This window comes from Pezoporus wallicus, unplaced genomic scaffold (assembly GCF_028554395.1).
Source record: "Pezoporus wallicus isolate ANWC-B61680 ecotype Strahan unplaced genomic scaffold, APGP_CSIRO_Pwel_v1 scaffold_11491, whole genome shotgun sequence".
NCBI classification, from domain to species: Eukaryota; Metazoa; Chordata; class Aves; order Psittaciformes; family Psittacidae; genus Pezoporus; species Pezoporus wallicus.
Window position 1 is genome coordinate 2,618,661 of NW_026642649.1, and position 14,815 is coordinate 2,633,475.

The 14,815-nt window shown below is 48.2% G+C and overlaps 1 protein-coding gene across 2 annotated transcripts in view; it reads left to right on the forward strand.

Annotated features, from left to right (window-relative positions):
- The window catches only part of SH3BP5 (SH3 domain binding protein 5), a 163,320-nt gene that overhangs the window by 146,806 nt on the left and 1,699 nt on the right, over positions 1-14,815 (forward strand). For both annotated transcript variants that reach the window (XM_057431611.1, XM_057431612.1), the window contains 5 exons: positions 646-810; positions 8,207-8,337; positions 10,188-10,230; positions 11,704-11,923; positions 14,508-14,768. In XM_057431611.1, the coding sequence (XP_057287594.1) occupies positions 646-810; positions 8,207-8,337; positions 10,188-10,230; positions 11,704-11,923; positions 14,508-14,768 (820 nt within the window). The remainder of the gene's footprint in view (positions 1-645; positions 811-8,206; positions 8,338-10,187; positions 10,231-11,703; positions 11,924-14,507; positions 14,769-14,815) is intronic.

Genomic DNA, 14,815 nt, shown 5'->3' on the forward strand with positions numbered 1-14,815 from the left:
GCAGGAACCACCAAAAGCCTCCTTTCACCCCTGCTTCCATGCAGACACTTGAAACTCAAGCTTTGTGTTATATTGCTGAAAAGAAGCAGCAGGTTCCAAGGGCTTAGCAGAGCCTTTATCAGTGCTTTACGATTCCCTTGGTTACCTTCCTGCCTGTGTACTGTGGACTTGCAGCACCGGTTGGAACCGGTGAGAGCAAAGTCCTCACAGTTAGCAGGCACCTCAGAAAAACCTTGTTTGAGATTTACAGCCAGGTACCACTGCCAAAATACCTCCTCAGCTAAAAACCCACCCCGACTGCCTTCAGGGAGTGCCATTCTCAAGGTGCTCTTGACATGCCACAAGCTTGCTGTTGCGTTTTGGCTTGTTTCTCGGGGGTTAAACCTACCCCATAAGGTATTTATCTGTCACGTAGGTGCTTCTTGGTAGGGGACCAGCTCTGTGGGTTTTGATTATGGGCAGCTCTTTGCAAATTACCCGTTTGGGTGGGTAATAAGCAGTGCTTACTCCAATGAGGGGAATACGTGGTCACTTCCAAGTAAAAGTTTGGGTGGTTTTAAAGTCCTTGGGTGAGCGCGGTGCATCTTCTAAACAGGCCTGAGCGCGTTCCTTTATCTCTCATCCCAACTTCTGTGTGTTTTTCAGGCACAGCTGGAAGCTCAGAGGGCAACTCAGGATTTTCAGAGGGCCACTGAAGTGCTGCGTGCTGCTAAAGAGACCATCTCGCTCGCTGAGCAGCGGCTGCTGGAAGATGACAAGCGCCAGTTTGACTCTGCCTGGCAAGAGATGCTCAACCACGCGACTCAGAGGGTAAGACAGACTTGCCCCAGCATCTGCCTTTTTCGTGTGGTTTGTGTTCTTCTGTGGTGCATGAGGCCGAGTTTCGGAAAGGCCACTGTTTCCTATGGGTCCAGATACATGGTTTTGTAGGGAATTAAGCAACAGAAGATTGTGAAGCCTAAGGTTAAGTGATTTGTGCTTTGGGCTGCTACTGAGACAACTGGTTCCCTGTCTGCCTGTGCTAATAGCTAGTGAAGTAGCTCTCTAAAGAAAAAATTACCATCTATATAATAGGGGTAAACAGTGTCTTAAGGCATACCTGCATTTGGAGTTATGCCAGGCTAATTGCACAGGGACGCCTATTCCTGAATGCACGTGTTATGGAAACTTTTACTCTGGAAAAACAGGGACATGCTCCAATTTCAGTGTAACGTGTTCTTATTCTGGTGTCAGTTGAGCAAGGCACTTTGCTTCAGAAACGTGTTTGGATGTAGAATTGCTCAAGATGTGTGCTGCGTTTTAAGCTTGCACACTGCTCTATCCTGAAGTACCTTCCAGATTTAGACAAGGTCTTACCTCCTTTGTAAAGTCTTTCTAAATCTACAGAAAAGATGCGCCATCAAACAATGAAAGGCGGTATTCGTTAAAGGCAGAAATACTCTTTTTAACATGAAAGAATCAAAAATTGAAGTTAAAAGCCTTTGTTCTGTCAGAGGTTTCCCTTAACATGGCAGCGAAGTTGAGCTTGCTATTCCAAATACGCTAGTGTGCCATACAACGTTTGTATTGTCTCAATTCTCAATGCAGTAGCTCTGTTCTGTTGCAGAAGCTTCTCAGTTATAAGAAAGCTTCTGTTTCAGAGTGAATTCTAACAACCAGCTGCCTGCTGAAGAAACGGGGAACAAAAAGGATGCTGGCTGTGTGTGTGGGAGAGATGGAAAACCTGGAATATCTTACAAAGAGAAAGCAAACTCCAGGGTATCGTTTGTGTTACTGACCCTGTTAGCATTAGGTGTTTGTGAAGGGAGCCCCACCTTAGCAGCGAGTGCATGCCAGGTCACCAGCAGCTGCTGTTTTCCCTTGTTGGGATCCCTGTTTGTCACCGTTTAAACCCAGCTGGTAACTCAGCACCACGCAGCCACTTGCTCACATTCCCCCCTGCCTCCTCCCTCCTGAGGAGGGATGGGGAGGAGAATTGAAGGAATTGTATGAGATAAGAACAGTCCAATAACTAAAGAACAACATAGTACTGCTAATAATAAGGGGAATAACAAGGGGAGAGAATATAGAACTAAAAGGGGAAAAGGAAGATAAAACAATAAACACAAGTGATGCACAATACAACCGCTCACCACCCACCGACTGATACCCAGCCTGACCTGAGCAGCGATTTGGGCCTCTCGGGTGACTCCCTCCACTTTCTATACTGGGCATGACGTGCTGTGGCATGGAATACCCCTTTGCTAGTTTGGGTCATGGGTCCTGTCTCTGTGTCCTCCCAGTTTCTTGTGCTCACTGGCAGAGCATGAGACTTGAAAAGTCCTTGAACAGGGTAAGTGCTACTGAGCAACAACTAAAACCTTGGTGTGTTACCAGCACTGTTGTCAGACTCAAGTTGAAAACACAGCACAGCACCAGATACTAGGGAATTAAAATGTTATTACAGCTGAACCCATCTTCTCTGCTGTAGAAGGCCCAGAGAATAATCTTGCACTGGGCCTTCTACAGCAATGCATCAAGAGCAGAGAAGCACTTCTGTGCCAAATGTTAGAAGTGGGCTACTGATCAATTTGTTTGTCTATTGATAGGATTGTGGGGCAAGAGGAAAGTGGTTTTATTTGCTATTCTTAGGCAGAGGTTGCAGACTCTTGAATTAATCTGGAATTTGGAACAAAACCCAAGCCTTGTAGCAGCTTGGGTTTATGCTTTATGCAAGCAGAGTGCATAAAGGAAAAAGGTAGGCAAGAGAACAAATCAGACACTGAATTCATATATATATGTATATATATATAGGCATGTATGGAAATACTGCCGGGTTACTTTTGCACTGGATCCAAAGGATGTGGACAAAGACTGGGGTTCCAGAGTATCAAATGGGAAATGCTGTTTGCAGACCCTCGCTGGGAGGAAATGGAGATGAGGGTTGTATGTTGTAATTGCTTTTGGATTCCTTCATAGACTGAAAGGCTATTAAGACTATTTTGAACACAACAGCCTAATGGGTTACTGCAAACAAGGCTTTTGTAGCCACTGATACAGAAAATCATATACTTAAACTGATGAGAAATGGGAGTTAAAGATGCAGCTAAGCCCTGTGAATGTCTGCGCCTGAGATACGTGTTGACATAGGGAAGCACAGGACTGTGATGTGATCCTGCAAGTCAGGCAGCTGTTTTACCTGCTTCTACTCTTAACTTGGTGTGTATTTTTGGGTATATTCCTGTGCCTTTTTCCCTAGGTGTCCATTTCTCTCCAGATCTCAGGTAAGTGTAATGACAGATAAGCTGGCATTTAGCGCGTCAGCTTCAGGTGTCTAGGACATGATTTTGTATGTCCCAGTTACTTGCCTAAACTTCCATTATAATCAAAGGAGGGCTGTTCAGTAAGTTGATGGTGTCTGGAGAACAATTCACGTGACCAGAGGGGCAAATTCATTGTCAGATGAATTCTCTGTTGATTATAATGGGGATGTCGTCATGTAGGCAGGTTTGATGAGCTCTTAAGGTGCCTGGAGAAGAAAAGTACTGCTTACTGTTAGCTGCTGCCTTACCAGATTCTTGGTATCTGTAGTTTGCCTTTAAAATGTGGAGAAAATGGTTTTGGGAAGCGCGTTCCTACCTGCGAGTACCTTGAGTTATACTGCTGCAGGTTGGGATGCAGGGAGCAGGCCTACAGAAAGGCCAAAGGATGGAGAATTTGGGGGGGATGAAGGCGAGAGATCTTCACGTTTGTATTCATGTTGAGAATCACTCGTACTTGTGTACAAAAGGAAAGCGCTCACAGATGTGTTACCTCAAGTTTCAGACACGCTGGAGCAGAAAGGAAGCTCCTCTGTGGATTTCAAGAGGAATGGCTAATTTCTAATTGGGGCTGCAATCTGCTTTTACAGTGTTTCCTGGTTCATGAGTTCTGGCAGGGAGAGAAGAAATGTTTTGGCTCTTGATCATGGGCAATGTTAAAAAGGAACGGATGAGGGGAGGGCGAAGAGGGAGGAGGCACGCTCCCTCTTGGTTCAGTTTGGCTTGTGAAGCTCCCTTTGATATTACACCATCTGTCACTGTATAATGCGTGGGTGCTTTCGTGGTGTAGGGAGAAGAGGTACTTCCTGCAGAGAGCAGTACTTGGAGAAGAAGAGGGGGAAGAGAAGTCTGTGAAAGAAACAACAAAAATATCTGCATCCTTCCCTATCCTGAGCTCTCTGTCCCTTTACCCTGGAAATGCAGGGGTTAAATGCAGTCTCCTGTGTTGTCGATTCCGTCCTCCTGCTTTACTAATCTTGCAATGCTTCTTACATCCTTTATTTATCATTCTTCCCCTAGAAAAGCCATCAATTTCTATTTTTCAGGGGGAAAAAAAACACCAGTGGTTCTCAAGAGTCATTCTCAGGCTTAGATGGTCAGCTTTGCTTCATTTCACTGGTACATGTTCCTTTTGCATCCATGATTACTGAAACATTGCCTGGAGGCCATCTCCGAGTTCAGATCATGCAAATCTCTTTTGGGGAACAAAGACTAGTTTACTTATTCACTAAAAATACCTACTCTCCACTAGCCTTCCTTTCCCAGACACACCTGGGTTGGAGACAGAGGGGAGGGAGGAGAGAAGAGGAGTCGATTGATACCTGTGTTGGGTTGTTTGTAGCCTGTGCTACCCTGGGAGAGCACCTCTTCCAGGCAGAACTCGATGTAGTTATTAAGGACAGAGCTACAGGAATGTCTGGTGGAAGTGTGGGCATCCTGGAAGTTCACCTGCTCGGGGTGGTTTTGTGTCAGTGTGGTCCCCTGCTCACCCCAAGGGTATGAATGGCAGGGACTACGTAAGGAGGAGAGGTGTGTCTTGAGCCGCCTTAATTTGAGTAGGTGTCATCCTCACTTACATCTCTGCCTCTTTCAAAGCGATGCTGGTGCATCTGTGATGTCTTGGGAGCATCAGCAAGGCAAAGTCGGTGGTAGAAGCACATGGACTTTCATTTGACAAAAGAGCTTGCTTGGTGACTGTGACCATAAGCAGTCCCCAACTGAATTATGAGGTCTGATTAAAAGTACTTCTCTCTCACACAAGCCATGTGGATCATCTTTTAAGTAAGACCTTTTCAATAGGCCAGGCGTTTTCCCCAGTGAACCTCCCAGGTGCAGAAGCAGAGGTGGCAGCATGGTTTGCTCTCTGGTTCTGTCCACCCGCCCTGATGGATGGCTTCTCTGTTTGGCTCTTGTGAGGGGTGGGTTGTCCTTTTATTGTTTCTTGTCTGGAAGAACCGCATCTTGGCAGGTGATGGATCTCCACAGATAACTCATGATTGTCCAGGTGTTGTCCTGAGCCTCAGGCATGCGCCCTGAGCTGCTGTCCTGGGGGAAAGGAGACGGGTTGTCTCTGGCCTCTGCACACACTTGTGTGGGTAATGTGAGTGTGATGACAGAATGTCCATAGGAAAACAAGGGAGTGGGAGAAGATGTTTTTCCTTGCATCACTGATTTCTCAGAAGGATGAAGTGTGCAGTCTTTTCTGTTTTGTTTTGTCTTGGAAAGGGTGCTGAACATGCGGCTGGCAGCAGATGACTTATTTTGTCAGGTACTTCGAGCTGTTTGCAGTCTGTCACCCTCTGATCCCAGTTCTGCAGGGTTCAGCATTTCTGCGATGTTTGAGATGAAAGATGTGCTAAATCAAGACGATACTGGATGCCTGACCTGGCTTTGTGCCCCTGATGCTGGCAGTACTGATGGGGTTCATCCCACACATCACCGTTGATGTTAGTTTTGCCCCAGGAATGTATGTGAGGGATTGGCATTTAACTGAGCACTGGCAAATTCCAGCTGCTCCATTATTTTGTGGCTTCCAGCACTTTAAGATTGCAGTTTCCTCGCCACACCACAAAGGAAGGTGCTTTTGTGCGGTCTTTGGAGACGGCGTTTCGATTTCAGACGCTTCCGTGCTAAAACCAGCCTTGTCTGACATATTTCGCTAAGGAAAGTCACTGCATCAAGCTAGGTTTCAAACAGCTGCTCAAGATAAGAAGCTGCAGTGTGTTTTCAGGATGCAGGAGAGAGCCTGTTATCAGTCTGACAGATTCCTTTCTGTCTTCCTTCCTCCCCTCCCTTCCCTTCCTCTCCCCTCCCGGGTGCCTTGTTTATGAAATAGTTGTTGAAGGGTGTTGGAGATGAGGATGTTGTTTTATATCTGATCAAAAGAGCCTTTTGGAAGCCTTTCTTCCTCATAGTCCTGTAGCAGCTTCTTTGTTTAATAAGTGGTGTGTGCAGATCCTCGGGTTGTGGCAGCAGGAGCTTCTGGTTGATGCCGATGCACTTCGGGATGCAGGAGAGAGCGTGTTATCAGTCTGATAACGTGTAGTGGTTTGATGCTTTCAGTTAGGAAGGACAACATGGCAGGTTCCCTGAGAGGAGCAGCACTCCAAGCAAGTCAAGGCTGACTGTGCTCTTTTCCCTGTGCACTTCAGCCTGAGGGCTGGAAAGCTTTCAAGAGATCAGAGCTCTGTGGGTGAGGGTGTCTAAAATGAGGAAATCTCGACTGCTCTCTCTGGATCTGAGAGCTCAGATGCGTGTTCTCGTGCTGGGAGGCAGTTGGGGCAAGCTGTGCTTGAAGTTGTGGTCAAAGCTGAGGCATTTTGAGACCCAGGGCTGGTGAAAACTGAGCCCTGCCATTTTTTGTATGGATGCCTTCATAGCTACAAGAGATGCAGCCTGAAAACCGCCTGCTTTCTCCTCGTTGCCAGACCAATGGAGATGTACATTCCACTCCACAGCAAATCATTAAGTCACCTTATGTTCAAGACTGTCTGATTTATGTCCTTTTCTCTGTTATTTTGGAGATTTTTTGTATCTTTTTTTGTTATTTTAATACTGATTACTTTGCATCCTATTTTTGTGTAAACGCTTTGTATGCTGGTGAAGGCTCCTGTGGGTCCTACTTTCATCATGCTTTTATCAATTGTATCTGTATGATACTAAGTTCTAATCAATTCTCCAGCAAAACCTACAACCCCTGAACCATCACTCAGGAATGAAATAGAAGTGTTCATAGTACCCTGGCCGAATGTGTTGCTCCCTGGGGATTCTAGGAAGATCATCAAAATGTCAAGAAGAATAGCATCATGTTTTGAGATTGAGGTGCCTCTGGTTGGGTTTTCTCATCCAAAATAATCAAGGCAATATTCTTGATTTTCATCATGAAAGAAACTATACAGCTTGCACTCACAGCTTGAACCTGCCCGAGGGGAGACTGAGATGAGCTCTAAGGCAGAAGCTCTTCCCTGTGAGGGTGCTGAGGTGCTGGCACAGGGTGCCCAGAGAAGCTGTGGCTGCCCCATCCCTGGCAGTGTTCAAGGCCAGGTTGGACACAGGGGCTTGGAGCAAGCTGCTCTGGTGTGAGGTGTCCCTGCCTGTGGCAGGGGGGTGGAACTGGATGAGCCTTAAGTCTCTTCCAACCCAAACCAGTCTGGGATCCTGTGGTTGCATCACCACTTCTCTTACTTTAACCACATCTGTTACTTCCCTGTCCAACCCTTGATGGCTCCTGCATCAAAGACGAATCCTCCTTATGGAGAGTGGCTGATGTGCTGTGCCTGGGACAGCGATGCATTAAGCATCTGCCTGCCTGACAGTGGGCGGTTTGCATTATGGGGGTGTCAGCTGAGGGCTTGAACCTCTGCATTCTCAGTGTAGAAACCATGATTGGAGGCTGGTCAGATGCTTTGAGAGAAAACCTTCCTGGCCTTCTGCAAACAGGCAGTCATCAGACATGCTTTTCCCCGGTGATTCAGCCCTCCCACTGCTGTGCTCGGTTTTCAGCCCTTCCCCGAGTGGTGGGACTGTGTCTGGGGGCTGAGCATCCTGCTGGGAAAGGCAGGCTCCCGGGAGAGAAGCAGGATGCTGTTCAATGGGTGACTTCTGCTAGCGCTACTCTGCTCCCCTGACTGGGTTAAGAAATGGATGATCCCGGGATCTCAGTCTCATCTGAACTTCCTGTAAGAGATGTTATGCAAGAAGCTGCACCTCCTTTGTCATAATTAATGCAGTGTTTGCAAATCTGGGATGTTGCTGCTCCTTTCAGGAAAGACTTAAGTAGGTTCATTGAAAGTATGTGTTTTCTACACCCTCACTGGCTGGAGAAGTTATGAAGATGCTGTTTATTGAAATGATAAGAAATGGATCGTTGTGTCTTGCCCCTCAATCTAGCTTTTATCCTGTTGAAGGTCATGGAGGCAGAACAGACCAAAACGAGAAGTGAGCTGGTTCACAAGGAGACTGCAGCCAAATACAATGCCGCCATGGGAAGGATGAAACAACTGGAGAAGAAGCTGAAAAGAGCCATCAATAAATCAAAGTAAGTTTTACATTTGGAGATGAGTTTAAGGAGGAAACCTGTTCGGGGAAACATCATTTCCGTAGGGGGTTTTCTACCACATGAAAGTGTGTTGCCCTTTGTACCTCTTCTTTGGGCTCCTATCTGCATGCAACAGCCTCACAGCACAGTTGGTATCTCCTTGCGTTTGTCATCCTTCTAAGTGTCCTGTGAAGCACCTGATGTGGCAGACTGGTGAACTAAGTGCAATAGGAAACCTTTTCTGGGCACATCCTTGGTCTTGCTCTGGTGCATTGAAGCCTTTGGTGGACTGTGACTCGAGAAGCAGGCTCGTGGGATTTACACAGATGCTGCTACAGAGCTGCAGAGCTCTGTGTGTAGATGATTTGCAGCTTAGGACCGTTTGCAGTTTAGTTCTGTTTAGTTAGCAGGGCGACAAAGCAAGTGACAGAGCCCTGAAAGGTGCGAGACTGCATCAGTGCTGTACATCAGGCTTGTTCACTTCCTAATGCTGCCATGGCAGAGCCGTGCGAGAGCTGTTCTTGGGGAAGGAAATGCATTTCAGAGAGCATAGCTAAGCAGTGTCATTAATAAACGTGTCTGCATTTGATGGAACAGCTTCTTGCTCAGAACCTGCTTACAATTTTGGCCCTGATTTACAACCAATTCTTAATTCTCTTTATATTTCACAGTCATTTCCTTTGTATCTCCAGACTGTAGCTTGTCTAAACAATCTGCTTGCTGTATTCGGCTTCTAATCCCTCCATCTAGAAATGACTTTTGGGGGAAATCGGTCAACTAAAAGCCTATTTGGATTGGTGCTTGCTCAATTCAAGAAAGGATTAGCACTTCCTAAGGCAGATTCAAGCACGTTTGTTGGAACAGTGCGGCAGCATGGCCTCTGAGAATGAGCTGCGTGCTGTTTGTCTAGCACTGCTCAGGGGCTGGGAAGAACATCACCAGATCACTGAATGACAGGTTCCTCTCAGAGCAATACCTGACAAGTATTTTGGCTGCTAAGAGTCCTTTCCTTGCAATAAGATTTGAAATAAAGACCTGTGGGGCCGTGCATACTTTCTTATCACAGTGATGGTGCTGAGCCTGATGCCCCAGCTGCCTCTCTTACGATTTGCTTTCTGAATCTTTGTTTCCTTGCTGGAACTACCGTCATGGGGGTTCTGTCTTGTGTCATCCTCCTCAGGATGAGCTGGAAGGATCCCAGTGTACTCATGTGCCTCACAGCAGGGCTGACTGCAGCAAAAAACACCTGCATAGAGTATTCTGGAGATCCTTTAATAAGGGCTGTACAGAAATGCCAGTTCTAACCTAGTTTTAAAGTGGAAGATGCCTGATGGGGCAAACAGGCTTTTGTGGGTGTATTTGAAGTCCTGCTACACAGGGATGTAGGAAGGGTCAGTCGTGGGTGCCCTCGTGGGTGATGTGCTGACCTCCCTTCATCCCTGCTCCTTCACTGAAGAGCCCAAGAACCTACCCTCCGCCCCCAGATCTGATCACAGGGAAGCTTAAGGCTCACCCTTTGTGGAGTGATGTGCTGCCATGGATACAGAGAGGATGCCGCACCTGGAGCGGGATGTTGCCTTTAGGTACCTGGCAGAATCCAGGCCTCAACTCAAAACTGGGACTTTGCAATTTGCATTTAGGTCAAAAGGCTCTCGAGGAATAGATATGTTAGAGGGGAAAAGCGAGACCTTGAGAGCACATGTCTGTGTTCTGTCACCCTAGATAGTAGTCTTGGAATTGCAATGAAACACTAAATAGCTATCTTAATGCTACAGAGAGAGCAGCTCCCACTCCAGTACTCTCCATTCAGTCCCTGTGATTGTAAACAACTGTTCTTTGTTCTCCCACAGACCTTACTTTGAACTCAAGGCGAAGTACTATGTCCAGCTAGAGGTAAGTGTGTAAATCTGATCCACCTGAAGCTTTACTGCTTACGGTAAATACTGAAGTTACATCCAAAGTGCTCTGACACTAAACCAGTTCAGTTCAGAATGTCTTGAGCAATTTGCTAAGCACGTTTTAAAGATGAAAGACTGAGAGGCTTTGTTTCCTTGTGTGAAATAAGTGTGTGAGCCCTGCTGGGGATTGTCCTGGGACCAAGTCCTGGGATTGGTTTGGTCTTTGGTGTTTCCTCCGCGGTGTTTTATGCATCTGGCTGTTTAACTGTGCTTGGGGTGCTTTTTTCTGTCACTGCTTGGGTCAGTTCATGAGAATCGCTCTCTATTTGAGTGACTTGCACTGCATGTGGCCCCCCAAAACGGGGAGCCTGGCTCCTCTGAGTTGCAGTGTCATGGCTGGTGCTGTAGGTGTGTGGGACGTGCACAGGGTCTGAGAGGAACACGATGCCTTGCACTGTTGGCCGTGGGTGCAAGAAGGCTCAGTTGGAGCCTAGCTAAAGATTCCCATTCCTTGCCTGGAATGCAAGGTACGTCCCACACATGTCTTGTGAGCCCTTCCCTAGTCTGAGGTGCAGCAGCTCTCTCCATAAGCCTCAGAGACTCTGGTGCGCACCTCTTCCCTGCCAGGATTTAGCCTTGGGCTGCCCCCTGCTCCTCCGTCTTGCTTGCCTGCATAGCTGTGGTCAGAGCTGAATCTTGCCCATCCTGGGCTGGGTGCCAGCCAAATAATCCCTTCTGGCAAGAGGCATTTTCTAAGAAGTGCCCTTTTCCCCACGGGCAAAGGCCTGCTGCTGTTTGGGGGCCTCCTGCTTTTCTGTGACAGCTGCTCCGTGCCCCCCTGAAGAGGGATGGTTGCGTAAAATACAATACAAAAGACGGCACAAACTGCTTTTAATGTACGGTATAAAACAGAGTTAAGACCACTGCAGATACATAAGCAGTGTTTCACCTTTGGGAGACAGGGTGTACAACACTTTCACCCTTACTGTAGAATGGATTGTGCCTGAAGATGTGGAAACTGCTGTATTCCAGCCGTCAGGGTCTGAGGCTTGCTGCTTTCTAGTCTTCAGTAACCAAGAAGGGGTGGGTTTGGTGCTCAGAGGAGAGTGAACCCGAGCCCCTTCAGGGATGACCCACAGCCATGTTGTGCCCTGAGGGTTGTGAGATAAGCAGCGGCATACTGTTGTGAGCCGCATGTTAGCGGGGGGACCCTGCTCTGTGCTCAGCCAGGGGCTGTCACCACGCACCAGAGACAGTCGCAGCCCCTGCATCCCATGGTGTGCCTTGCTGCTGTCTCCTTCACAAGTACCACTACTTGAGCTGGGGTGCTTGTGAGTTATGAACCCTCCATCACATAGATACCAACCCTGGTTTATGCTAGCTTGCCAAGTTCCACGGACACGTAACTGAGAACTGCATGTGTGTCATTTGTAATGAAAGCACCTCTAATACCTGTCCTCCTTGTTAGCAACTGAAGAAAACGGTGGATGATCTGCAGGCAAAACTGGCCCTGGCAAAGGGAGAGTATAAAACTGCCTTGAAAAACCTGGAGATGATCTCGGATGAGATTCACGAGAGGAGACGTTCCACTGCCATGGGGCCCCGAGGATGTGGCGTGGGTGCTGAAGGGAGCAATACCTCTGTGGAAGACCTGTCGGCAAGTAAACCGGAGTCAGACACCATCTCCGGTGAGTACAGAGCACTCTTGTGCCTGGAAATATCCCGTCAGCATCATAAAATAAAACACTGAGGATATGAGCAAGTGATTGCTCTGTGTATTCTGCAGTTTGACATTTGCTGGCTGTTGTGACTGTTGCAGTTGGTTGTGTTCCTTAATAGCCAGTTTTCAAAGGGAAATGATAGGAGTTGAAGTGCATCAGCTGCTCCCTTAGCATCACTGCTGGGTTTTGTACAGTGCTGTTGTGAAAGGACGAAATTGATGTGCTTCAAAGCATCCTTTGAACCTTTAAGCCTGTGCTGCTGCTGTTGGTGACTTGCCCAGAGCAGTCACAGGAGGTGGCAGATCATTCAGCCAGGCTGTCGAGGCAGCAGACTGGTTGGAAACAGACCTCTTGGATCAAGCACTTGTCTTGCTTGCAGCGTTGGACCTGTGGCGGGGGACTGAAGTTGCACTGCAGTAGTGCAGAGAGGCATGATGCTCACCCAGGAGGGGTGTAAGGATAAGCTCCTTCGCAACTGCAGGATCTTTAGCCAATATGTGATTTCGGCAGAACACGTGTGCTGCGAACGGGGGAAGTGAAGAAGCAGCAGTATGCTAATGCAGTGTACTGAGAGGCTCTGTAGGAGAGGCTTTTCTCTTGGGTAACAACAGCAATCACTGAATGAGCTCCAGTCCTAGGTAACTGTCACGGTTTAAACCCAGCTGGTAGCTCGGTACCACGCAGCCACTCGCTCTGCAGGGAAAAGGAGGTCAGGACTGCAGGCTGAATGTGCAGTTCCCTCATAGACACTGGTGCATTCAGTGCTGAGGCCCTGTAGGTCCATGGTACAGCCCATCTGTGCCATGGGAGCTGGGAGGCAGCCCTGGGCTGGCCTCCTTCCTTTGCAGTGGCAGGAGCTTTCATATGGTGTACAATGGAGCTCACTCAGTGCTGCACAGCTGGGACCAGGGTTGCCACAGCAAGGATTGCAGTGTCTGGGCCAGCTGATGCAGTGAGGCTTTGGTATGGCTGCATGATCTTCTGCCACCCTGAAGTCCCACAGCAAGGAGTGCAGTGTCTGGGCCAGCTGATGCAGTGAGGCTTTGGTGTGGCTGCATGATCTTCTGCCACCCTGAAGTCCCACAGCTGAGGCTTTCCGAGTCACACAGGGGTTGCCTCATTGGATACCCACAAGCCCCCCCAGCTTGCACCAAAGGCCTCCCAGGAGCCTTAGGTATAACTGAATTGAGGGTTTTCTTGTGCTGAAAGGTGTTCAGGGGTGTGGGCTCATCCCTGTCTTTGAATTGCACAGCTTGACAGAGGTGGAAGGACTCCAGGTTGTGTCGAGCACAGTTATGATGGGGCAAGGCTAGCAGCCTGCCATGGTACCCAAAATAGCCTAAACAGGTTAAGCTCTCATGCATTGTAATGTGGTGCTGGGGGTCCACCAAGGCCCTTTCATGTCTTGATTTCTGTCTGCTGGAGTTGAATAAATAAACCACCTTATCAGCAGCAAGAAGGTCTTGGCCCTAGCAGGTGCTCCTGAGCGTAGATGGTGACAAGTAAGATACAGTTCAAGTTGTGCTGCTTGTAGACCGGCTGATGTCAGTGCTGCTTGCCAAGTAGAGGACTCCTGTAACCTGTTGGCACCCTCCGTGTCCGAGGTGCCTGTGAGCCCCTGCATGAGAGAAGAACGACTCTGGAACTTCTCCTTTGAGCCATTTCGTGAACGCTGCTGTTTTGCTCCTGCTGCTCTTTGTAGGTGGCTCTGAGCCTAGCAATGGCAGGGCTCATAGGGAGGCACAGCTGCAGATAACCTCAGGTCACCGTAAACATCTTGCTGTTCATGGGACTTCTTCAGAGCAGTGTGATTCCAGCACGTGCGTTTGTTGTGGAGGGGCTGATGCATGCAAAACCCCCTTTGGATCTCAGTGGGAATACTGTGTGCAGTCTCTGGTTCATAGGTGCCCATCCCACAGCGAGCCAAGTTTGAAAATGTCCAATTTTAGCAAAATCAACACCGTTACGTTGCACAAAATAGAACCTCCCTCGATGGATTCCTCCTCCTGTTTCTAACAAAGACCCTGCAGCTTACTTTAGCCAGACAGTTTGGGGTTGGTTTGCTTTAATTAGAATTCAGATCTGAGCAAACAGGAGCAGGGAAAATGGTATCTGTGGGTGGGGCTGTTTTTAATGCAGTGTTGCTTGGTGATTCTCATCCAAAAAGAGATCTTGGGAGTTCATGCTGCATTTTAACTGCAGAAGTGGGAAGGTAAAATGGAAGCAATCTGCCCCTGGAGCTACGTCTTCTGAATCTGAGACTTAAAGAAACAGGAGTCTGTGCTGGGATCAAGGTGGTCCTGGGTGAGGTGGGCACAGGGGACCTGGCCCTGGCTTAAGTTGCATACTGAAGACCAGAAGTGAAGAAGGGCAGCAACAGTCCAGGAGCATCTTGGCATGAGGAGCAGTGGGTACCGTAGAGCTGGTTTGGCATGGCAAACAGTGTGCAAGAAGAGGCAGCCAGTGAGTTGGCAGTGCACAAGGATGCAAACCTGGGAAGGTGCAGGAGGGAGGTAGGTTTGCTCACTGGAATATTCTTTGAACATTGCAGTGGCTTCAGAAGTGTTTGAGGATGACAATGGCAGCAGCTTCGTATCAGAAGAAGATTCAGAAACTCAGTCCGTGTCCAGCTTCAGCTCTGGTCCTACGAGTCCCTGTGAGGTGCCCACTCAGTTTCCTCCTGCAATGCGACCTGGAAGCCTGGATCTGCCCAGCCCTGTATCCCTTTCTGAATTCGGGGTGATCTTTCCTGTCCTCGGCCCCCGAAGTGAATGCAGTGGAGCATCTTCCCCTGAGTGTGAAGCTGACAGAGGTATGCACCACTGGATACGCTCTAGGCCAATGCTTTTCAGCTTTATG